This window comes from Perna viridis, chromosome 6 (assembly GCF_037379345.1).
Source record: "Perna viridis isolate PV_CMFRI_1.1 ecotype Kerala chromosome 6, ASM3737934v1, whole genome shotgun sequence".
Classification (NCBI taxonomy): Eukaryota; Metazoa; Mollusca; class Bivalvia; order Mytilida; family Mytilidae; genus Perna; species Perna viridis.
The window spans coordinates 48,579,447-48,605,737 of record NC_142450.1 but is presented as its reverse complement, the minus strand read 5'-3'; the positions used below and the strand labels follow the sequence as shown (position 1 = coordinate 48,605,737).

At 32.3% G+C, this 26,291-nt stretch overlaps 1 protein-coding gene across 2 annotated transcripts in view; it reads left to right on the top strand.

The window, feature by feature from the left end:
- The window catches only part of LOC148615372 (uncharacterized), a 53,418-nt gene extending 29,003 nt beyond the window's left edge, over nt 1-24,415 (top strand). For both annotated transcript variants that reach the window (XM_088590287.1, XM_088590285.1), the window contains 9 exons: nt 9,683-9,786; nt 10,148-10,237; nt 11,970-12,105; nt 12,855-12,928; nt 13,202-13,392; nt 19,709-19,815; nt 20,680-20,821; nt 21,158-22,369; nt 22,768-24,415. In XM_088590287.1, the coding sequence (XP_088446413.1) occupies nt 9,683-9,786; nt 10,148-10,237; nt 11,970-12,105; nt 12,855-12,928; nt 13,202-13,392; nt 19,709-19,815; nt 20,680-20,821; nt 21,158-22,369; nt 22,768-22,975 (2,264 nt within the window). In that variant the 3' untranslated portion in view covers nt 22,976-24,415. The remainder of the gene's footprint in view (nt 1-9,682; nt 9,787-10,147; nt 10,238-11,969; nt 12,106-12,854; nt 12,929-13,201; nt 13,393-19,708; nt 19,816-20,679; nt 20,822-21,157; nt 22,370-22,767) is intronic.
- Nucleotides 24,416-26,291: the final 1,876 nt, after the last annotated feature.

The following is a 26,291-nucleotide window of genomic DNA, read 5'->3' as shown; positions in this document are numbered from 1 at the left end:
GTATGTATTTTTAACTCTCCATTTTGACAATGTAGCATTTTCAGTTCTTCGCCAAATGTTCCATATATAAAAAGTAAATGTATCGTGACGGCTTTACGGAAATATCACATGATCAGTCAAATACTTTTTAAACGCCTATTTCAGGAAACATAGAAACGACAATTCCTCTCGCCAACAAATTTGTCCAGCACGCAACATGGTGAACACATTTATATAAGTTGCGTCTGGATGTTATAACGGCTATAAAGAACCTTCTCTGTCAATGAAAACACTACTGGTACCACGCCACATCGCATGTCGCATGCAAGCTGATAGTCAACAAAACAATTGTTCTGTAGATTTTACAACTGTAATAATTATTGTGGTTAAAAAGTGATCAGTGGTCATTAGTGATTCCAATCATTAGTCGGGAGATTTCACACCTGATATTTCATTGCCAGAAGTTAAACTACTGCTTACTGTATTCAATTTTTTTGTTGGATACAATTTGAAAATAGAAATTTTGTAGGATCATTGGTGTAACATGATACTAATGACTGAACTGACTTGTTTAAATAAGCCCTGATAGAAATGGTCTATTCCATAATCATTCTTGCCCTTTTAAGTAAAAACTTCATCAGAGGAGTTCATCTGTTGATAAGGAACTTGAATATCTTATTATCTAGAGAAAAATATTTTTTTCTTAAAAATATAATACATTAAGTTCTAATTTTTCCAGTATTGATAGATATATTTTTGCTGTATTGTCCATTTTTTATGCATTTTAAACAATTTTATGTGCATTAACGTTAGTAAAGGACTTTTTCTCTTTGTTAATTAATACATCAGTGACTGAATGGAATCAGAGAAGGCTGATTTAACATATTATTCCAGTCCTCGGGGAATAAGAGACTGACCAAAATTTTTGTTTGAACTGTCAGTTATATCTTGATATCAGTAATTGCAATTAATAATTAATCATTAATTAGATGAAATCCTGTTACCCTGTACCCTTGATGTTTTAACTGATATCTATTCTGTCTAAACATTCTTTCCTTCAGTGGGAAATAAGGCTTGTTTTTCTTCTCAGGCATAACAAAATGAAAGTTGTTTTTCATTTCAGGCATGATAAAATGAAAGTTGTGTTTTACTTTTCAGGCATGATAAAATGAAAATTGTATTTTACTTTTCAAACATGATAAAATGGTAGTTGATAGAAAGTACTTAACAGCTAGTGATTTTTTGTTTTGTTTGGAGAACTATTTATTGGCTTGTAGGTTTTGCTGTGTATACTGAGATTGTGATGTATATACCCTTCTTACACTAACACCCCCTCCTCTTTTTATGTACTCAAGGCCAATTTTAGATGTTAAAATAGCTACATATTTACCCACATTAAAATTTTAGTTATTGAACAATAAAAGAACACGTAAACCTTGGTTGTTCCATACTAAAAAGCTTACGGGAGTTGAAAATAAATGGTAGTTGATAAGTCTGGGTAGTCTTTACTGGATATACATAGGGAATGAAAAAAACTTTATACAATATCTTTTATTGCTGGAAAATTGAATAGAAATTGTAAATGAAATTTACTGAATAAAATGTCACTTTCCTGTTATGGAAGTACATTATCTGCAGCTTCTGTCATCAAACAATAAAAAATATAACATGTTTACTATTTACACAATCATTACTATAAATGGCCGTCAAATGTAATTAAAATCTTCCCAGCATCCCCTGTAGGATCAACTTGTCTACACGTTGCCAGTTGACGGGTCTTTAAATCTGACAGGAATAGCCTCCATTGGGTTCATATTATTGACAGTTTTCCATGAAAATAAAATCAGCTTTCCAATTAATTATATCATAATTATAATCGTCTCCCCTGCTGACGTGGATTTTCTTTAGAAGTATGTACCGTTCAGCTCATTTTTTACAGGTGAAATCAAGTTTTTCCCAGATGTTTGACATATCTAATAATTAAATATTTATAACAGACTTTTCTGATGAATTTTATTGGAGATGTTGTCAAAAGGCTAACATTTGCCACTAATCAAAGTTATACTGTAATCTTTTTACATCAGATTTTTTTTTTATGATTTCCATTGGAGCACTTTTTTTCATTTAAGAAAAGTTTGCTTTGATCAAAGTTCACTTAATTACATAATGATTAAGGTGAAAATTTGTTGGAACTATCAGATCTTTCTTCTATTGACCAGTTTTCTTTGTAGTTTTTTTAATATTTTTTTTCATTTTGTCCTGAGCCATTTTGTAATTACATTGGTTTTCATTTAATTTCTATTTTACAAATAATCAGCCTCCATCATTACCATTATTCCTTATGGTTCTAAAGAATGAATTTTGAGCCAGAATCAAACTTATCAATGTCAGAGGAAGGGAAAAGACTGTATTTGGTCTTAATAGCATTCAACACTATATTAAATAATGGCCAACATTGATCTGTTTCAAAGGACGGGGGTGACAACCATGAATTACCTAATCATTAATCCTTAGGTCAGATGACAGAGCAGGGTTGATTTCTGATTAGAGTAAAGATTCTGACAGGAGTGGTAATGTAGGGGTTAGAATGTATTGCCTATAGTTTCATCATACATGACTTTTTTATTATTGCCATTGTTAACAGTCCAACCATTGATATTGGATGGAGGGCTTTAGCCTGAGGAAAAGTAATCATTTATGGCTGATAAACATTTAAAGGTAAAAAAATAACCTTGAATCAAATTGTGGACAAATTTTCATTTCTTATTCAGGACATGTAGTTGTTAATCTAAACTTCTTTATTTTGAAGAAAAAATATATTTTAATATGAATTAAAGTTATACATGTATCCAACTTTTTTCATCCAGATGGGTGTTGTTGTCTCTTTTGCATATTCTCCGTATCCATTCTCATTGTATATTGATAAATGATGATAATATATTTGTCTTGAAATCTGTAATAGAATATCACAATTGTTTTGCTGACGTCAGTAATGAATCTTTACCCAATGTTGTACAAGTATATTTTGTCGTTATGTAGAGTACTTTTAGCCTTTTATAACATTGGATAAAAAGTCCATTCCTGATTTGTATCACTCAGTAGAAATGATATTTATGGTATAATTCTTGGGTAACATTGAAATCTCTCTACCTCTAGCATCTGTAATATTCTATATATTTCCAACAATTTAAGGTATTTCCCAAACTTCACATTCCTGACTATATTTCCCAATTTCCTTTTCTTTCACCAATGATTTTAAGATCAGATAAGTCTGAACTGGACACCAGTATAATATGATTCATTGCTGTCAAAACCACTGACATTTAGTACATAGTTGATATCATAATCCTTATATTACAGTATAAAATTGTTGCTTTTGTTCAAATTTTCCACTGGATTGATTTGGACGAATGGGAATGAAAAAGTCATACATTATAGAGATGATTGAACCTCTGTTCATTTGTAGTAAGGTATTGAGTTAGATGTAATTAAAGTTATTATACCTTTATCTGTAGTTAATGACTAGTTGAAGTCTCAGACAAAAACCAAAACTTCATTCTGTGTTGTATTGTTTCATGTGTTTTTGTTTTAATTTCTTGTTTTCATCAACACATTTGTTCAAATAATATTATCCAAAGAAAAATATATAAACTAACAGGAAAAGTTATATCATATTGATCAACAACTTCTATTAAGAAAGCACATGAAGTAGATGTAAAAAAGTTCTGAAATATGAAATGTTTTGTCTTGATGACAACTGATATTTTATGATGATTTCTAGGAATGTGTGATGTGCCATCATTTTCCCCACTTTGTTCTTGTCTTAACACCCTCTATTTTAAACTTGTCTTATCAGCCCTATTTTAAACTTGTCTTATCAGCCCTATTTTAATCTTGTCTTATCAGCCCTATTTTAAACTTGTCTTACCAGGACTATATATTTCTGATATTTCTTCATTATCTCATCAGGCCTTATTTTATCCTTGTTCACCAGGCTGTGTCACCATTCCTTATTTTGTTGTTCTTCACCAGGCTGTATCACTGTCCCTTATTTTGTCCTTGTTCACCCGAAGCTGTATCCCGTCCCTTATTTTGTTCTTTTTCACCTGAAGCTGTATCACCATCCCTTATTTTGTTTCTGTTCACCAGGTTGTATCACCATCCCTTATTTTGCCCTTGTTTACCAGGCTGTATCACCATCCCTTATTTTGTTCTTGTTCACCAGGTTGTATCACCATCCCTTATTTTGTTCTTGTTCACCAGGCTGTATCTCTGTCCCTTATTTTGTTCTTTTTCACCAGGCTGTATCTCTGTCCCTTATTTTGTTCTTGTTCACCCGAAGCTGTATTGCCGTCCCTTATTTTGTTCTTGTGTCACCAGGCTGTATCCCCATTCCTTATTTTGTTCTTGTGTCACCAGGCTGTATCCCTGTCCCTTATTTTGTTCTTGTGTCACCAGGCTGTAAGACTGTCTTTTATTTTGTTCATGTTCACTAGGCTATATTGTCGTCCCTTATTTTGTCCTTGCTCACCAGGCAGTATCACCATCCCTTATTTTGTTCTTGTTCACCCAAAGCTGTATGGCCCTCCCTTATTTTGTTCTTGTTCACCAGGCTGTTTCGCTGTCTTTTATTTTGTTGATGTTCACTAGGCTATATTGCCATCTTTTATTTGTTCATGTTCACCAGGCTGTTTCACCGTCCCTTATTTTGTTCTTGTGTCACAAGTCCCTATTTTGACCTCGTCTCACCCTTATATTCTCCTGATATCTTCATCCCCTATATTATCTGTGTCTCACCGTCCCATTTCTAAATTAGAGATAACTTTTTCTAAATGACCATCAATAAAGAAAGATGACATCTTATTATTCTGAGATGGATGAAGTGAGAATACTTGTCATAGTGGATGTTCCATATGTTGGACTTGTACAAGATCTTGTCACACCTGGTCCTCCATGAAGACATTCTGATAATTGATGGCTGAAAAATAAAACGTGGTAGGAATTCCCTCAGAGATGTCCCAGATAATCATTCTTTTTTTTTCTACTTTTTGTTTTTCGAAGTGTCACTAACCAAATTTATATGTAAATTTTAAAAATGGAGACAGTGGTAAAGCTGTCACTATAAACAATTAATATTTTAATTACCAACACTTTCATTGAATCTTAAGAGATTTGGGAGTTTGAAGAAGGAAGAGAAATGCTGCTTGGCTCTGTCAATGATTTGGCCAGAGTGTGTTATTTATTGTCAGAGTAACAGTATTGTCAATACTCAGTGGAGTTTTATTTTACTCCATTTTGACTGAAATGTGTTGATGTTTCAATACTTTATGAAAGATACTGTTATTTTGGGGATGACTGTAGACTTCTAAATAAGTTGCTTATGTAACAAATGAAAGAACACAAATTTGAGAGTATTCGCTTTGATGAATGTAAAAAAAATTTTTTTAAATGTCTTGTCTTGGTATTTGTATCAAGTTCACATGACATTTGCAATAACTTTTATGTTGTTAAAGCTGTGTTTCAATGTGATATTACCAAACATGCAAGTTAAATCAATTAGTGAGTACATTTACATGTTAAAGCTGTAGACTTTGATTTGATATTTGTGATTAAGTTTTGCGTACAAATGAGCAGTTTCCATGTGTTGAGATATTTCTACCCTATAGTACTAGTATATCCACAGTCTTCTGAGGTTATATTCAATCAACTCATATGTAAACATAATTCTATCAGGAAATTTATTTTCAATGGGAGACATTAGACAACAATGTGATAAACATCAGCTGTAAACAATTATTTGTCGTTGTCCGTGATGAGTAGCGTTTTCGTGGTTGGTTGGTCAAGCACATCTTCAACAAAGATTGTTAATTACGGTATCAATAAAAAGTATATTAGCTCTCTAGGCCTCAGCTAAGTTACTGTCTTAATTATTTGTTGAAAACGTGTCAGAACATTTGGACTACATGGAAAATATGATCGATGTCATTTGTATTTGCTTTTACCACCTTCGTTGAACTTGGTTTAGTATCGTCAATCAAAATACTTTGACAATTTCAAAGATTTTTATCACTTTTTGACAAAAGTTTGCTCTCATCCAAGTTCTACGGATGATTGGCTGAAATATGAAGTTCGTAATTAGGAAATTTCATAATGTTATAACTGCTTTGAAGTGTTAGAAGATTGCTTTAATTAAAAAATGTCAAAGATAAACATACTATTTAGTTGTAATTTTTTTTTATTAGAAGATAAAGATAAGGAATTTTAGCCTTTAATATATAGAGATTTTTAGCATATGCCTTTGAACCTATTTGTACTTTAAGAAACATACTTCTAAAATATAACCATCATCAAATGAAAGTGAAATAATGAACATTTTCTGCTTTATTTATTTATTTATTTTTTTTCAGTTCATTATCAAAAAATAAATCTTAGGAGTTTTGACAATACGAATATGACTAAAAATTTACTCAAATAAAAATCTGTCACTTTCATGTTCATTTTATCATCAATTTCATATTCATCGTCTGAATATAGCTGAAATATTGCTGCTCGGACGTTAAACCCCAACAAACAAACAAACAAACAAAACAAAAATCTGTCACCATTTCTCACCTGTGGTGCTTGATGCTTCAGAAAATTATTGGTATCTCTGAAAGTAAAAAATGAAAACAATGGATAAGATGGCACAATTACAGAGAATGAAGATTTTATTTACACATCGAAACCTGTAATACAGGAAGGTTTTAAATCAGAACATTTTCATCTTTCACTTTTTTTTTTAATATTTTAGGTGAAGCCACACATTAAATTTCAAGAATTTTTCAAAATCTGGCTGCCATTAAAACGACAGCTAACAACAGGAAACTTATTGTTGTGTCTATTATAATACAGGCGGAAATTTATCTTTGATTTATGCCTTTAATTACCTTTCAAAAACAAATCAGTCATTGGATAAAGTTTCATCATAATTTTTAAAGTGCTTGGCATCCATACTTTCTCAACTAATGTTTTAGTGCCACTAGATAATGTTATAGAAGTATGGAGGGACCCAAGGGAACGATCCTGATTTTTGTTTAATGAATGATTTTGAATTAAATTATTTTTTTGTGTCTTTTCAAGTCGACTTCTTGCACTCATAATTGTAGTACTTTACATTTGTATATGATTTGCATATTTGTATATTACTACTCCACATTAAGCTGCTGATCGGTGCCATGTTTACCATCATAGCTTCATAGTTCTAGCTTATTACTAAATCAAAATGTACCTCTTAAATTTCATACACATGTGTTCTACGTGTTTTTTTTGCTGGTATGAAGATGGGAAGTTTACATTAAAAGATGAATTGATCAGATAGCATTGAATATTACCCAGTTTCCGATTCAGACATGGGCTCGTTACAATTGACTATATAGGTCATATACATTGTCAGGGCCCCTGATATGTATATATCGTCATTGCCAGTTGTTTAATCTGGTTCCAAATCTGGTTCCCTGGTCAATATCATAAGCGACCCAAAGATCGCTAGCAATTTGAGGGTTACTTGTGAAATGAAAACATTTCCCGCACTTCTTGGTAATCAGTAAATCAGATTCTTGCTAAGTGCCATTCTGGATGTTGAAAGCAAGCCAAAATCAGTGGCATAGAATATTTGATGATTAGCAACTTGGAAGACTTCATTCTTGGATTTAAGATTAGCCATCCACGCTGTAGGCTTGGTTTCAGTTTTCTAAAAAACAGTTCCCTTTTCCTTAAGCTACAATGCCAATTTCTCTTTCAACACTACACTAAAATTTTATACTGAAGAAGACTAACTCATTTTGTGTCAACTCACTATCCTCAGAGTTTCATTTAAGAAATAAATCATGGAAACTCTATTTTGTCATTGTTTTACCATGGGCTAGTCATTTATGTCACATTGTTTTACACCGAGCTAAATGGAGTTTCCATCGATTCTAATTGGACTAGTTCTTCATATTTTTTAATAGATGCAGCTTATGTGTTGCACTAAATGTTGGTCATGTGATAATCACTTTTTTTTACCATATGTGTGGTCTAAAGAGGTTTGAAGCATGTTATATTAGAAATCTGGTTTAATTATAGCCCATCAGAAGTGAAGTTCTATAAATAGCACTAAATTCACATGCTTTGATAAATAAAATAAGAAACATATTTCAAAGTCTCAATGACGATGAAACTTTACAACTTGTATATTTAGTATGGGAATTATGATTGAAAAAAGAATGTCAATAGAACTCTTTACTGAAACCAATTTCCCCCTTATGAGCCTCACAATAAGATGTAGAAGAGCCAAGAATTTCTTTGTGATGGTCAATTAAATGCACATTGATTTAAATTATCTGTGTAATGTTATATTTGCCATTTCATCCTAGCTCCAGTTTTTTGTAAGGACATCTAATGAAAAGTAGTCAAAATAAATCAAAATTATATTTCTCTATCAAAAACTATAGTTAGTGCTATAAAGGCTGGTGAATATGGTTTTCAATTTGTTTAGAACAGAATTTATTTCTTCAAATTTTAAAATTAAATTTTTAATTAGTGTATTGCCTTTCTTGTTTGAATGAACATGAACAGTAGTAAGAAATAGTATATTTTAGTTTGGAAATATTGTAATCAATGTGTGAATTTATCAGGAGAGAGAGAATCTGCTTCTCCTTTATATATAGGTATTACTTTCAAGGGTGTGATAAGGTAAAGTAAGGCCAAAAGATAGCTTTAAGGTTTCCTGGGCTGGTAAATGACTTTGAAGAGTATTAAAAGTGTTAAAAAGGATTGCAAGTTCTGTGAATACAATAGAAAAACCTTTGTAATTTTAGCTTATACTCTTTGGGAAATTGTCTGCTTGTATTTACATTATTATGGGGAATTTTGAATTTAGATTGTATCTAATGATATTCTAATGTTATTTAAAATATATATTTTATTATTACAATTAAGAAATTCAGGTATTAAAAAATATTTTATTAATGAAGAAAGATAAGTATTGTAAGATTGTATGAAGTTGACTCATGGACAATTAATATCTCAGGAATAAAGGGTCCCATGAAGGACACCAAATCAAACTTCTAATGCAAAAAAAGTTTCTAGTTAAAATCAATCTTTTAAGATTAAAAAATACTTTAAAGGCTTCATTTAATTTGAATTTAATTCAACACTGTATTAAGTTAAACCTTCACCATACAGTGAGATAATTTGACGCAAATATTTATCTTACAAACTTTAAAGGTAATTGGTGTATTTAAGATTAAATGAAGCATAAAAATGGGCTAATGTTGACCCCCAGCCTGCCCTGACTGATTCTATGTGTGACCTGCTTTCAGTATGCAATAAAAGCATGTCCTTTGAAGGTATGTTTTACACTACAGACCAGATGTTTGATTTTATTCAATGAGAAAAGATTTTGAGATTGCATTACATGCACATTTTGCTTTTTGTCCTTGGGTTTATAGGTAACAGAAGTCTTCAGATTACAGTAGAGTCTGATAAGATTCCTTAGAAAGACAGAATCCAGATGGCTTTTTGGAGAAAAAAACTAGCCATTGAAAGGAGATTGTCCTCCACAAATATGTATAAAAATCTTTGTGTGATTTATGTGGTTATTATGTTAAGGAAACCTAACTATCATGATAGTCTCCTGTGTTGGTCTGTTTTTTTTTAGATGGTAACTGTTTCTGTATTTCAGCTGTATTACCAGACAGATATAATTTAGAATCACATCACCATATTATAAGTAGATCACACTTCTTCCCACACAATGGTTTCTCTGAGGGAGAAAGTATATTACAGGTTAGTGTAAGGTTTTGAATAGTTTTATTTTAATACATTTTTGTAGCTAGTAATATTTCAGTGGGAGTCAGCTATAAAATATCAATGCTCTTCTCTGAAATTTCAACATTGGTTATAGTATGGTACATGTATCAAAGAAACATTTTTTAAACAGCTCGAGCTGTGCACCACAGAAATAAATAAGCACTTTATGATCATGGAATTAAAAAAAATAAATGCAAAGCCATCAATTTAGACTCCTTTGCAGTACAAAAATCAGAAAAAAATACAGACAGACAGATTGATTGGTCCTTTATTCTACTGAAATGTCATCTAACATAAGAGAGGGGTCTAATTGATGTATATGTTCTACATTTTCCAGGCATTATATGGATTCCTTTTTGTTGTAACGTGTGATGGTGAAGTTTTCTTTGCTGCCAGAACAGTTGAACAGTACCTAGGTTTCCATCAGGTAAGGGGAACAACTCTTATAAAAAAAAGTCCTAAATATGTTGTGCCCTCTTACTAAAGTACATCGCTGATTATCCCCATAACTACACAAAAAAATCTGATTTAAGTAATATCTTGATTTCATGGAAGTAATGTGTCTTCCAGTAGCTATTATCTCCTGATTTAGAATCCAATTAAAATGAAAACAGGTTTTCTTATGTAACTTGTATATATATATATATATATATATATATATATATTGTTAGAAATGGAGACATACTCCTACAAATTCTAATAGTTGATTAAATCCTGGCACAACTATATATACTCTATCTGTCGACAAATGGGCAGAACATTGAGACAATGTTGTGTTTGATTTAGTCTTTTCCATACCGACAGTAAATTATAATGATGCAATGAAGGCAGAGGGACCATAAAGTTGATTTCTTCCTTAAAAGATGTGTAAAGCATCTGAAGGCTAAATCCCATTAATTCTGTGATCTCAGAGCGTAAAATTGTTAATAGTACCCTTGATGGTAGTATTGGAGAGAATACAAGTCGCCGTGCTTCCGCCTGCTGAATAACTTGATTGAGACGTAATACATTGTAGAGTCAATTTCAACTTAATTGCCGAACTTAATATACTTTAATGCAATAATTACTGTTGTTTTAAAGCTATTTATAGCATAATTGACGGAGAAAGAAGTTGCATCGCGGAGATCTTCATTCTTTGTTCCTGTCTCCTAAAGATCTAGAAATCATTTAAGAAAACAGAAAGTTGTTCATTGATTTTAAGTTAAGCATAGTAATTAATTAGAGGTATTAGAGGGATTTTGTTTTGAGTAAAGTTGGATTACTACTAAGTCTCTGACGTTAATTATCTCCCCTTAGTGCTATCTCCTGTTAGTGGTGGTAGTTCTGCTTTATTTTATGATTCCCTGATTGATTGACCCTTCAAACTTTAAGATGGCATAATTTCGACCTACAACATGATTAAACTCCAAGGATACAATTACACCATCATTGTCGTTTGAGAAAGACGAGCAGGTCGTTCTCTAGGTTTTTTAATAAAACTAGAGAGTTATGTGACATTCATAGCCTGACTTATAATTATTTGATGAACTTAAACATCAGAACTGAACCTTAAATTAAAGAATCATTTTATCCAGTGATTAGAATTAAATGAGACTTCAAAAAAACTGTTATTTATTTGTACTTGGGAAGAAGTTTATAATGGTACTAGTAGACTACCGATTGTAGGAAATGAAAATCAACAGAAAAAAAAATGTGTGATCTTCTATACTTCTATTTATACAGTATGTAGATTGTTATATTGTAAGGAGTATAATATGGAATAATGATTGACTTGGCCACATGAACACCATGTTATACAGTATTACAAGTAATTTCCATGGGGTGCTAAGTTTCGCTTACTTAGTGGTACATGTTTATCTAAAACTGCTAAAAAATTCCACAAAATAGTTTTTTGGGGCCTTAAGAACTTATTGCACCACTTAGCATCCGCCCCAAAAAAGAAACACTAAAATTTTCTTATTCCTTTTTCACTTCTAAATCATTAAAATTTGCAACTGCAAAAAAAAAAATAAGCCATGCGGTATAAATCAGAAGAACCCGTTTTAACCAGGGTCATTTCTATTCTGCAGTAAATATATACATTCATAATTATCTATAACCAGAGAAATCTGATTATCTGTATGCTGAATGTTGAAGTCTTTGTTTTTTCTTTATTTCAGTCTGATATTATACATCAAAGTGTGATGGAACTAATTCACTCTGAAGACCGGGAAGAATTTAAGAAACAGTTGACATGGAACTCAACTCTGCCTCAGGAAAAATCTAGCATGACACTACATGAGATTATGATGCCAGGTAGGATGTTACCTAAAAATGAAAATATAGTTGTTTTCTTTTTCCAAATTAAGACACAAAATATGAGATACATACAGCATACAAATGATACCTATGAAGCACTGCCTCTAGCTTTATGAATTATAAACTGAAGATTGTAGAGGTCCAGATCCCATAACTGACCCTCATTGGTCCAAATCCCATAAATGACCTTCATCGGTCTTAATCCCATAACTGACCCTCATTGGTCCAAACCCCATAACTGACCCTTATTGGTCCAAACCCCATAACTGACCCTCATTGGTCCAAATGCCATAACTGACCCTCATCAGTCCAAATGCCATAACTGACCCTCATTGGTTGTATGAGTTAATTGCTATAATTCTTTAGATTGGTTGATTTGTATGTTTTTGTGTTGTTGTTTTTTTTTGTAGACAGCGTAGGTTATTTTGTATAAACTAATTTGTTACTTATACATCTTTAACTTCAATTAGTTCACAATCCAGGATACAGATAATCTTGAACTCAGTAATATTTTGATCAATTTATAATAAATACTGGAATCCATTTAAAATTAGATTATAAGGATTGTATATAACTTTTGACTAAGCTTGGCAATCAATGCTTGTTCTTAAATCTCTTTGCAGTTTACAAAGTATTACTAGGTCTTAAGTCAGTTTAATTGAATAACTCCGTCAAAAATAATAAATAGTCCTTAAATATAGAGTTATGATTTGTAGTGAAGTAATGATTCCAATGGTCTATTCCAGAGAATTACCATTACCTACACAGGTCTTTCACAGTACGATTCAGATGTCTTCTGGATAACACGTCAGGATTCATTGTAAGTTTTACCTTTGTGAGGATTGAAGGATTCGAAAAGGTACAGGCTCTTTTTTCACTTATCACGGTTTTTCTTCAGATTGCCATACAGTTATATGTCTTTATTTGTGTTGTTGAAAGATTTAATGATATCTTAAATTGTCTTTTTTTTTTCATTCTTCAGCATTGTTAAATAGACAAAATTTGAAACTTCAAAGGTTGAATAGTTAAGAACCAGTCAGGATTTTAACCATTTAGACTTGTTCAATCATAACATCCTTTTTCTCTTTCATAGACATTAGAAATCAATGGTTGGATTCGACTACTTCACAGTTCAGGTCCACGACAATCTGAGGAACCACAGATGGGTCTGTTTGCCACATGTTGTCCATTTGGTCCACTGTCCTTACTTGATCTCCCGTCCAGAGAGCTGACATTCAAATCTAAGCATAAAATGGACTTCTCTCCTATGTCAATGGATAATAGGTAAGCTTCTCTCCTATGTCAATGAATAATAGGTAAGCTTCTCTCCTATGTCAATGAATAATAGGTAAGCTTCTCTCCTATGTCAATGGATAATTGGTAAGCTTCTCTCCTATGTCAATGGATAATAGGTAAGCACTGCTCGGCAAATTTGCTATTTAAAGGTGTGTTAAACAATTTAAAAAACCCTAATAATAATTTTAACCCATACCATGTAGTGACCACATATATATACGATCTGGGCAGTTTTTTTTATTATGGGGTCCTGGCAATATTATTTGTAGCTTAGGGAACCACAATATGATTTCATCTGCAAGCAGAGTGAATGTGCTTTAAAATAAGATTATCTAATACAGAGTTTGATAAAAAATACAGACTTGAGAGCTGAACAAGAGGTTATATGTAACAGTGGCCAGGAGCAGGGCTCATTTCTCAGCCTCTTTCCACAGCAAAATTGATCCATATACCTTTATTTCCCTATAAGAGAATGATGTCTCTCCTACAGTGTCAATCTCTTATACTAACCACTTCCTGTTATATACCTATATGTAGTAAAAAATTGCAAAAAATCCTCTTTTTTTCACATGAGTGACACTTCTGGTGACCCTGACCTGCCACTTATGACTGTAATAAACCATATTTTGCTTTAATGACCATGAAAGAGTACAAGATTTAGGAAAATTGCTTTTTGGACCCTGTCTTGCCCCAGGTGAACCTCACAACTGGCAAAATATGACAAAAAATTACCAAAAATGACAATTTTCAGTCAACAGACCAATTTTCCTGCGCATTCACACCCATTCTCCCACTCTTTTATTTATCAACTTAGAATTCAGGGCATGGTTTTACAAAGTTTATGTAAGTCAAATTGGTATGTTAAGGATTTGTGTATAAGTAAGTCATTTCAGTGCTTTGTGAAACAATGCTCAGGTCTTCTGGCTAACATAGGATGCTGGTAGCCATGGTTACCATTGCACTGTATCAATTCTCTATTTCCCCACAGTGTAATAAAGTGTAACACTTTAAAGTCTCTTGAATCTTTTGATTCCTGTCATATTTTCCAAAAAAAAACCACATCATTAGATTAAATTTATATAAGAATAGGTGTAAATTTATTAAACTGTATGAGCATGAATAGAAAAAAAAATTGAAAAGGAAAAGTTTGAATGACCCAATCTGGTGCTATCTTTGTAAATCTATAAAAAAAAAAAAAAACAGCAGATAGTGTCCAATAACATATTGTAAGTCCATATGGTAAAAAACTGCAGTAATATCACTCAAAATCTGACATTTCCATTGTTAAAGTAACAACAGATTGAATTTGTATCATGCTGTATATATGTCCTGAATGGTGTCATTTCTTTGGATATGCAAGTGTATTTTAACATAAAGTTCTGGGACAATCTCTTCAAAACAGATTGTTCATCATAATACCATCATATTAAATTCATTTACATATTTTATATTTACTGAGATGAAAAAATTTGTTCTAATTTTCTGTATAAAGTTTCTCAAATTTAAACATTTATAAGTTTAGAATAAACAATTTATAGAAACAGTAGAAGCACAATATGTGTTTTTATCATTCAGTGTGTACACCACAGGTGTGTAAATCATATCAAAGGTCCTTTTGCTAATATCTGATATGAAAATATGATATATTTAAATGTTGAAATTAAAAATTTGTTTTAAAATCTTGATACAATCTTAACTGATATACCATAAGTTTTGACATCAACAAGGTCACATACAAGGTTTGTGTACTTTTAAGTCCAGGTTAGATACATGTTTACATTGAAAGCCATGTACTTGCTATAACCTTACTTCACTGTAATAAATTCATGTAAAACTCAACATGCATAAAAATGTAAAACCATAATTAAATATGATTGATTACAAAACAGTAAGTTTTAATGACATAATACTAATATCATAATATCATTTAATGTCCATACCTTGGGGGAGACATCAATTTTTATTAACTGATGTCAATTAAAGTAGTTGAACTGAAATAAGATGTCACACATGCCTTTTATACTAGGGTATAATATTAGTCACATTTTTTTGGTGTAAATTTTGAATTGTCAAGAAAGATACCATTTTAAATACCGTATCTAGACTATTGGCTAACCATATAGATGATACATCATTTTGCATCTGTATTTTGGTATTTTGACCAAATAAGGTTTAATTTCATATAAGATTAAATATTACTCAATTTTCCTAGAATCCACTGAATACAATATTTTACAGATAGTTTCATTATTAAAACTTGATAACCTTTAGTGGCTGGAAGTTGAACAATTGTTTGAATGTTTCTCTGTTTTTTATGTGCGTTGGTATTTTTTTAGGTGGGTAGGGTATAGGAAGGAAATAAAATCATTTGCTGATTCAAATCTTCTTTCTGCAGTAGTTAAAATTTATAATTCATATTTCAAAATTACTATCAATAAAACAGATTGATCTTAAAATCATCCTAAAAATCAAGTCTAATTTGCAGTCCAATATTATCATGTCAGTAAAAAGGTACTCTGATCCTTGAAATTCATTTTAATTAACATAATTGTTCAACAGGCAAATTTTGTGGACGAACATTTTGTGTCATTTGCTTTAATTAGATATACCAGGATAATGTAAGGGTCTTTCCACACATGAACAAGTCAGTTAACATTATATGTGATCAGATATCTATTTACACATAAATCTTAGTTTTTGACTTCATTAGCAAGATTCCAACATTCTCAGAGATTGATAGGCTGCACCCCAATAGATATAAACTTAACCATTAGTGTTTCAAATGGTCTACCAGCACGCCAACACTGTATACTGATCTGTCAGAAAGGTTATATAGGAAACACGATTTCAACAGGAAAACAGAATGAGGTTCACTTTAGCCTGCCCACTTACAAGTTTTATTATCTGTTTTACGTTGATAATTTCAATGGTTGTAACTGAGGCCAACCCGCCAACTATTTGTTATTACTGTGAAGCTGTGATGGGTAATTTGTAGATTTGTACTGGAGAAGTGAAATTAAAATCTTCTCTCTGTTCAGAAGATCTGGGGATCCAATTACTGTATAAAACTCCAAGTCAGGACCTGAAACAAAATTACTCATACAACTTTTAATGTCTCTTTTAACGATGTTGTGATGATTTTGTATAAACTGACAAGGATACATAATTTTATATCTCGTTTAACAATATTTTTGTGGTTTACATTGTATAGAGAGTGAAATCTGATATTTAAATGATATTTTAACCTTGATGTAGTGAAAATGTTTTATGGTTTGAGGTAAGACAAGAGCCTACTTGGCTGTTAAACATGTCACATTATCAGATCATGTGACGAGAATCTGTTTCCAGTGTTTTACATTTGGCTGCACAGTGAAGGGATTAAATTCTTTGTGTACTTGTACCAGTGACAGAAATATGTTTCATCATGATATACAGCCTCTAATTTCAACAGAATTGGTATTCATCTTGTGAAAAGGTTCAATTTTTTTCAATAACATAAAGTACACAAAGCACATGTATATTTCAGTATTTGATTTCTAATATTTAAGATGTTTCCAATAAAATTGGTTCGTAGAAAGAATTATAACTTTTTAGCTCACCTGGCCAAAGGCCAAGTGAGCTTATGACATCACTTGATGTCCGTCGTCGTCGTGGACAAATTTTAAAAAATCTTCTCCTCTGAAACTACTGGACTGACAGGTTTTAAACTTGGCATGATTGTTCCTTAGGGTGTTCTGCACAAAATAATTGTTGGGATTTTTGATCCATGAAAAAACATGGCCGCTGTTACTAAAAATAGAACATAGGGGTCAGATTGCAGTTTTTTGCAAATAACTCAAAAAGCATTGCTTTTAGCAAATTTCTGATAGGGTAAAATTGTTAAGCATCATGAGTAGGATGTACGCTGAAATTTTCAAAACCATTCATTGACTAATGTAGCAGTTACGGCCCCTGAAACAGTTTTTTTTTTGTTTTTTGTTTTTTTTTCACATGTACAACTTTGAAAATCTTCTTCTCTAAAACCATTTAAGATCATTGAATGAAAATAAGCATGATAGTTCTTTAGTGTATTGTGCTCAAAATGACTGTTGTGATTTTTAATCCGTGAATAGATGTGGCTGCCTATACTAAAAATGGAACTTAGGGGTCATAAGACAGGTTTTTGAAAAAAAATCAAAAATTGTTGCCTTAAGCAAAATTCTGGTTCAGGTCATGAAAATGCTATGAATAATTTTAGTTGATTTTAACTTACCCTGTCTCATTCCTCAAGTTTTTCAAATAAGCAAATGGTTAACAAGGTGAGCGATTCAGACTCTCTTGAGCCTCTATTTTTTTTTTCATATTTTTTAAAACATATAGAAACATATGTTTAGGGCCAATATGGAAATATTTGTTTTTGTTCATATTTAAACCAATAAAAATATATGATTTCCAAAATTGTACAAAAACCATATTTTTCTCATGTAGAAAGTCCTGTAATTACAATATATGATTTGTATTTACTTCTGTTCCATGAATTAAACCTTAAGTCCTTAACATTTGTTTTTACTGGTGGTTCTAAACATATGACAGACATTATTTTACTGGTGGTTCTAAACATATGTTACAATCCTTATTAGTTATATTATTTATTATTTATATCCTTGTTAATTGAATTAAATAGTAGAAACATATCTAGTATTAGTTACAAATGGTTCATTCACATTTTATCTAAGAAAATAAGACTTATCCCTTCCCCCTTTTTGTTGTGCAGTGGGAATATGCCATTTATTTTGTACCGATCATAGGGACTTGTTCACACACCTTGAGTAGCACTCCAGCTAAGGATCATGCAAAATGTGATTCATGGGTAAAAAGCCTATATTTTTTTATTTTTTATATTTTGTTTGAAATGTCATAGTAAACAGAAATTAACATGTGGTTTTTCATATAACCCATGCTCTTAGGAGATAAAAATTATATAGAATGCGCTGTAAATTTCAAAATTAAGGGAGATAACTCTATAAATGGTGCTCAAATACATTATAATCTACTGGGTTTTCAATGTGGATTATCTCCTAAGAGCAGGCAGATTTGTATGAATAATTACACATTTCATAGTATAGACCCATAAAACAACTTAGTTACAAAAATAAAAATATGTAGCCTTTTTTGGGGTGTATCACATTTTTCAGATTTTGCATGATTTTTAACAAAGACAGCTACTTAATATGCAAACATTAAAAGCCTTTGTACCCACCTATGCTGTTAGTAATCATTGTCCCTTACAATGTAGAGGACTTGTCAGTAATGTCTACTAACTCCCTCATTTTCAATGTGCAATGGGAACCTGTCACTCCATTTTGTGCTGACCTATGCTGTTGGTAATGATTATTCCTCACAGGGCTTGCCAGTAAAGTCCACTTACTGTCTATTTTGTGGTCATTGATAAAACTTATTCCTACTATTTTCCCACGGTACTACCAACTAATCCTTACTTAAACTGATACTGATAAAAGTCATTTTAATTAACCTTACATCCTTAGTTTAAGTTTTCATGATGTAGATGAAGTTACCTTGTTTGATATACTACTGACATATAAAGAAGATTTATAGTTGTAATGATGACTTGGCCTTCTGATGTTCAGCGTTGGTATTATTATCATGGATGACTTAGCATTATTATTGGTGTAGGAGTATTTCATGTCATATTGAATTGAATGTGCTGACATTATCTTCAACTTTCCTCTTTTTTTTGAAGTGTTTGTTACCATTTTTCACTTTCTCCATGGTTCTACACATTTAAATCTAAAGGTTTTTAATTTGTCAACCTGTAATGAAACAAAGTACATGAAACTAATGAAATTAGAAAGTCTCTGAGACTACAAACCTTGTAAAATAAACAGCTAATGAAATGAGAAAGTCTCTGAGACTACAAACCTTGTAAAATAAACAGCTAATGAAATGAGAAAGTCTCTGAGACTACAAACCTTGTAAAATAAACAGAAGACTCCACACAGAAACTTCTCCTGTATGTCAAACTTTTTTGTAAAAGGAAATAAATTATGCACTATTGTGAACACTTCCTGATAGAATTGTTTTGGTTGTGTAGAATGAGTATTTATCTCTCAGCTGTTTAACTAGTGTAGATGTCCTGTTTAACTAGTGTAGATGTCCTGTTTAACTAGTGTAGATGTCCTGTTTAACTAGTGTAGATGTCCTGTATAACTAGTGTAGATGTCCTGTTTAACTAGTGTAGATGTTCTGTTTAACTAGTGTAGATGTCCTGTTTAAAATTGTCCTGACGGTTTTCTTAATTTAACAGAGGGAAGATGATGTTTGGATTCTCAGACCGAGAACTTGCCACGAAGTCTGGATATGACCTGGTACACCCAGACGATCTGAACTACTTCTCCGCTGCTCATCAGGAATGTAAGTCATTTAAAACTTACATTTTAAACATGTAGACATTGCTTTAAGATAAATCTCTTGAAACAAATGAGGTAGAAATCAGAAAAAAACTGCATAATTATTCACCCTTACTTTGGTTAGCACCTTAAAAAAACAGGTAGTTTTAAAGGGAACCAAGATTCTGGCGGAAATCAGAAGAATGTAATCCAGGGACAAAGACCAGACATGGAAAATAGACACACACAACAAAGAACATAAAATAACCAAGACAATACATACAAAGCAATAAAAGTAAATAAGCAACTCAGACTCCACTAAAAACTGGGAGCATGTACCAGGTGTACTGGTACGATAAGCGTCCTCTGCTTTTCTAGAAAGTACAGGGTAGACAAAAGAGGAAAGGAAAACTGACACATTGAACAAATTGGTTCTCATAGTGCAGATGTATACACTGTAATGATCCACAAGTTTCTGATGATGACCATAAAACTTCTGTAGTGGTGACTTCAGTCTTGTAGCAACATAACCCTGTTCCAGGAGCATAATTATAAAAGTCTAGTGCCACACAAAAAGTCTGCGAAGTTACAGCCAGTTCTGGCATAATGTATGAGTTGTGAAAACTCCATACAAAGGTGCTGATGGGATGTTGCCACATGGTCAATAGCTTTCCTTTACCGTCAGTCTATTAGTGTAGGTGAAGACATGAGGCTATGAGGTTGTCTTTACAATGTCAATATCATCATCATTTTTACAATAATGGATGCTTTTAAAAAGTTTGGTTGCATTGATCACAGTTCTGTAAAACTTTGTTGAGTATTTAATTAATTTGCATTTTAGAAATTTCAAAATAACATTTTCCACCTATCATTTTGTATCTATTTTTAGTAATTAAGACAGGAAGTTCAGGATTAATAGCCTATCGGTGGTTAACGAAAGAGTTCCGCTGGATCTGGTTACAGTCCAGCTGTAAAGTTATCTATAAAAACAGTAAACCAGACTTTGTCATCTGTACACATCGACAATTAACGTGAGTTGTATATATATTGGCTATCAGAGTTATTTGTATCTTTTGTTTTTGTAAAATGAAGGTAAATGTGCCAATACACACCAGTTACAGTGTGACATCAATTTCAAACAAATAGGGTTACTATCAAGTTATGGGTCTCTCACTTTTAAAACCAATGTGTTATAACTCTGTTAATTTTTGCACAAACATTTTAGTAAGAAGTATTCGTCAGATTGGTGATCAGTGGTATTGTTGTTCACACATTTGCACAGAAATATGAAGTATTAAGATTTTGCAGAAAGTTAATATTATTTATTAATTATTGTAAATATATGACTGAGTTTTGTTTTATTGTAGCGATGATGAAGGTCAGGACTTATTCCACAAGAGAGGAAATGAGTTTAAGTTACCTTATCCGTTATTAGATTTAGATATATGTTCTGGCTTTGATTTTCCAAATGATGATATGATCACAAAAATTAAAAATGGGAAACAAAAGAAACCCAAAAATCAAAACAGAGACTATTTACAGTCTCCGGGGAGAAAAAGGAAAGCTGGATGCAGAGATATTATAAATGGACTTAATAGTTTCAATGGAAATTATCCACAATATGGGAACTTTGAAAGCGGAGAGTTTAAGCCAGATATTTTATATCCTTATCCTCCCAATAATTTTGGACTTGAAACTGATGTGTATCGTTCTCATGGCTATACAGGGTTTCCAAGTGCTGTTTACCCTAATACAGATACATATGGCTTCACAGAAGCTGACAAACACAGTTATGCTAACGGTTATTATCTTGACTCTCATCGGAGACAATACCAGCATACGTTAGGTTACCATAGTAATGGGTATCCTGACCTTATGACACCAGCTAGTAAATATGGCTATGGATTTGGATGTGATAGTTATGGGCTAGAACTTGCCAAAAAAGTGCACTATAGTGAGGATATTACAAGACTAGACAACGATTTCAGGAAGTATGCATATGACTATGGAAGTGACCGACTTCAATCTAGATTAAACGGAACTTTAGAACCAGTTGACTTGAGGTCATCTTCTATGTATAGTGGTACTGGTTATGTTAACGGTGTTGATTCTATGGTTACCCATGGTTACTCATCATCTTCTATTATTAAACCAGAGATAATTCATGCACAGGGTTTAACATCAAAAGAGACAAAAGTGATTTGTTCAACCTCGGATCTTGCTCAGAATCACTCCCAGGGATTGACAATTCCCTTACAACATAACTCAGTGATTAAAAATAATACTAGTCCACGAACACTCCAGAACTCTCGGAATTCAGACCATGTGAATGGGCACTTGACGAACAGTTACAGTAGCCCCGGACGAGGCAATGTGATTAGTAGTCCTGGATCTTCATGGAATCAATGTTTAAAAAATACCAGTCCCAACTCGACTCCTCGGTCAGATCGGAGCTGTAGTCCTAAGCAAGGAAAATCTGATGGAGGGATGCTGTCTACCAGTAGTCCTGTTACAGGGGCTACCCCAGCATCTGTTATACATACTCCCATACATTTAATGGACAGATCACCTCCTAACAGGTAAATTTAGTGTACTGATTTGGTAGAAAAAAGGGGGAATGTTTATGGTGTGTTTAGTTTAATGGTTTCTTGTAAAATCTGACTGTAAATGACTGAAGGTTAGCTATCAATGGTACAAATGCAAGATTAGACACAGTATATAAATCACAATCAGTTTTGCTATTTTATAGCCATATGGAAAGTTGTGCCAAAATAGAAGTGAAGGAGAAAAAATCAAATAACAGGTATTGTCACTCCATTCCTGCATCTCTAACTATAGTAGATATTACTCTGAAACATTCAATTTACAAGTTCTTTGTACATTTTATCAAAACATAACAAGTAAAACACTTCATGTTATTTTAGCTTTGTTTCCATGCTAAAACTAGTCTAACAGTTAGTATTTGTAATTTCTACAGATCGTGTGAGAAGCAGCCAATAGTTGGAGGCGGTATCCCAGTACCTGTTGTTAAGACATCACCATGGGTACAATACCCCACATCTCACTCGTCTTACGGTGATCCTAAAGATTGGACAGTTCACACTGATCTTTACCCATGTCATCAGAAATCAAGGGGCATAATCCCAGACCCAATGGCACACATCTCAAAAGTGGCAATCCAGTGAAAGAAAGACACTGTTTATATTATTGTGATAGTGAAAAAAAAATTCTTAAAGAGAGCAACATTGCCATATTGAACAGTCTGTAAACATTGTATAGAATACTGACATTGTAAATAACATAGAACATTGTAATATATGTCATTGTACTCTGTATGTATATTTCATTGAAATTTATATCCATGTTATCATGCAGTTCTCAATCTTATCCAGTGATTGTGTTTAAAATTTTGATAATGTGTCAATATTTGTTATGGGAGAAATTCTTAATTTCAGGAGACATTTTTGCAAATGGAATGTGATAGATGGCCCCCTCTAATCCCAATCTCTGTGAATGATAAATGTTTAAAGAAAATTTCATCAAGTTATGACATTTAGCAAAGCAGTTTGAAATGATTTTCAAATATTACATTTACCTACCAATGTTTTACATAAGATCAATATGTAATGTCAGATACTTATTTTACAGTGGAACATATTGCACTTGAAACCAGATATAGGAAATAATTCTGTGATATTGCAGTTTTTGAGAGATAAGCATATGTTACTAGACCTTTAGTTTTCAGTCTGAAAAGATTACTTTTGTCAGAATAAGTTTGTCTAGGACAACTCAAAATCAGATCAATATAGGTCACTCATTGACCCATAATTTTAAAAGTACTTAGTGGATGAGATTTAGGCATATAACATGTATTAAAAAAAAACAAATAATGAGCACTTATTTATCTTTTTCAAATATCCATTTATTTCCTTCTTTTGTAGAAAAAAACAATTCTTGCCCCTGTAAATACATACACGTTAACAGCTTGTTTCAGAACTTCAGTTTTGTTGTCAAATGTTGTACAATTTGTTGATCTCACTCTTCAAAAGTCTTTTAACTTTGTCTTTGATTGAGATAAGAACTCTATCATTGCATTCAGTAGCACTAGGTTCATTGTATGACCTGAGGTGTATGGCCCTATGATCAATATTTAAACTGAAAGTTTTTTTCTAATGACAGAAATATATATACATGTAATGTAAAGTGTTGCAAACATTTCAGCTGTAAGAGAATCCGAAAACTTGTTTTGCCATTCGTTTATTTAGAGTAGCTAACTTAAACATTATTGAACTAACATATAATAAAAACAAAAGATGCATAGTTTGGTTATGATAGAAAGATAAGAGTCATCTTGTTAAATAACTAATGTCTAGATTGGTTTGCTGTAAACTCCATTGAAGTCCTTGTAGAGTGTGCACAATTACATTTTACAACTTTCTGATCAACATTGTAATTTGTTAGTGACAGCCATCACATCCTCCTGTAACAGTGTTATGTGAAGGGGTTGACAATATTTTACCAAACTCTCTGTTCTGCATTTATATGTTATATTTATGCTCTTTTTTATTTATTGGTGCTTCATCATGTTACAAATCATTTATTACATAAACAGGTTATTAACTTTCTGGGTGTTTTACCTTTAGTGAATGGGAAAGAGATAAAACTCCCAGGTCACATTTATGGATTGGTCAATATTGTTCCCAATGTTAGGGATCCGGACATTTATGGATTGGTCAATATTGTTCCCAGTGTTAGGGATCAATTAAAGAGAAACAATTTGTAAATTTGTGTGAAAACAGTAAAAACAAAAATAAAAAACAGAAAGTCAAAATCTAAGTAAAAAAACTAGAAAGAAGTGTGACAAGACAAAAAACAAGGAAGGAGTGTAACAAGACAAAAAACAAGGAAGAAGTGTGACGAGACAAAAAAAAACAGACAAAATAAGCAGGCGTAGAAAGATCAAATATTTATACATAGAATCTAGTCTATCAATAAAACTGAGAGGAATGAAGTACATGGAAATTGTAAACTATGGACATGAGAGATCAAATGTCTAGGATCGACAACTTCATGATTGACACCTAATAAGCCTATGTAGCTTGAGTGAGGTATTAAAGTCTCCATCGTACATTTGCAGACCGTCGAAAAAGGAAAATCTAAGATAAAGTCATAACTGTATAAAGTTTCTTTTTGTCCATTTCAGTATACTAGTGTTTCAACGGAATATAGGCATCCCGATGTGCTTAAGTGTGCACCTAAACTTGCCGATCTTTATCGTCTCTTGCGATAGGATTCTTCCATATTTTACTCCAACAAAGCGAATGCAAGTTGAGTGGGTCATTTAATTTCAGTGTGTGCTATATAAATGCTATCTAATCCTTGAATCATCCTTGATTTAGTTATCTCTTCATCGTATCTATTCGTACTTGAATTTTGGACACACAGACACAGAAGTCTTCTCCATACATTTACCTTCTACCTCAATCTTCACGAAGAAAAACAAATTTTAAACCCTACATTTTTTGGCAAGTGCGACGGTGTTGGTTTGCCACGCAACCTTTCTAACATGCACATGGTATTTACGAAGCTTATAATTTTATGTTTGCTTGAAATTAAGCCATTGCACTTCAAATAAAATTGGTAAAGGTATTGGCTCTTAAAGTTCTACTGTGGTTACCACGACCTTTTATGATAGAACTTTTGTCATATTGATTATAATTACCGGAAATAAATTCTAGCATTTAGCATTGCTTGTGTTTTGCATGCAGTACGACCTGTTCATCCTCATGAGTTCCTCTGTTCATCACCGGTTTCTAGTAGAGTATTTGTTGCTCGCTTCTGCTTATACTTGTTTTTTTTCCTTTATGATGTGTGGTTTTTTCGTTTTTTTATTTTTTTTTATTTTGTTTTTTTGTTTTTTTTGTTTTGTTTTGTTTTTTGTTTGTTTTGTTCTTGTTTTTGTTCTTTTTTTGTTTCCGTCTTTTTGTTAAATGTTCCTACATTAGTTTTTGCCATTGATTCCTACTCGTATGAAATTTCGACATTTCTCTTCTTTTTTTTTTTTTTGACAATTGGGATGTTTCATGTCTTACCGCACATTGTACAGTGTATCCGTGCCCTTCCGATAACTCTTGCATATAAACTAACTTTATCGTAAAACAGCATATTCAAGAGCTTACTATTGTTACACCAACTTTATTCATACCAGTTTCCTATAAATTTGAAGCAGGATTGTATCTATTCAAGACTAAAGCCAATGCTACTTTTATCTTTCGCAATTTGTTGTCTCTATCAATGGTTAGTGATCTTTATTTGTCGCTCCGATCGTGACAACCCTTGATTTCTTTTTGGGCAATCTTTGAGTTTAGTGAAATCAAGAGGAGGCCGGAACAAACTATGGGCACACATAAATCACAGCAAACTGAAAAGAAAATAAACTCACATATATTCCGCAAAAAGAAAAAAAAAGCAAAAACGTGCTAAACAATAGGTATGAACTTG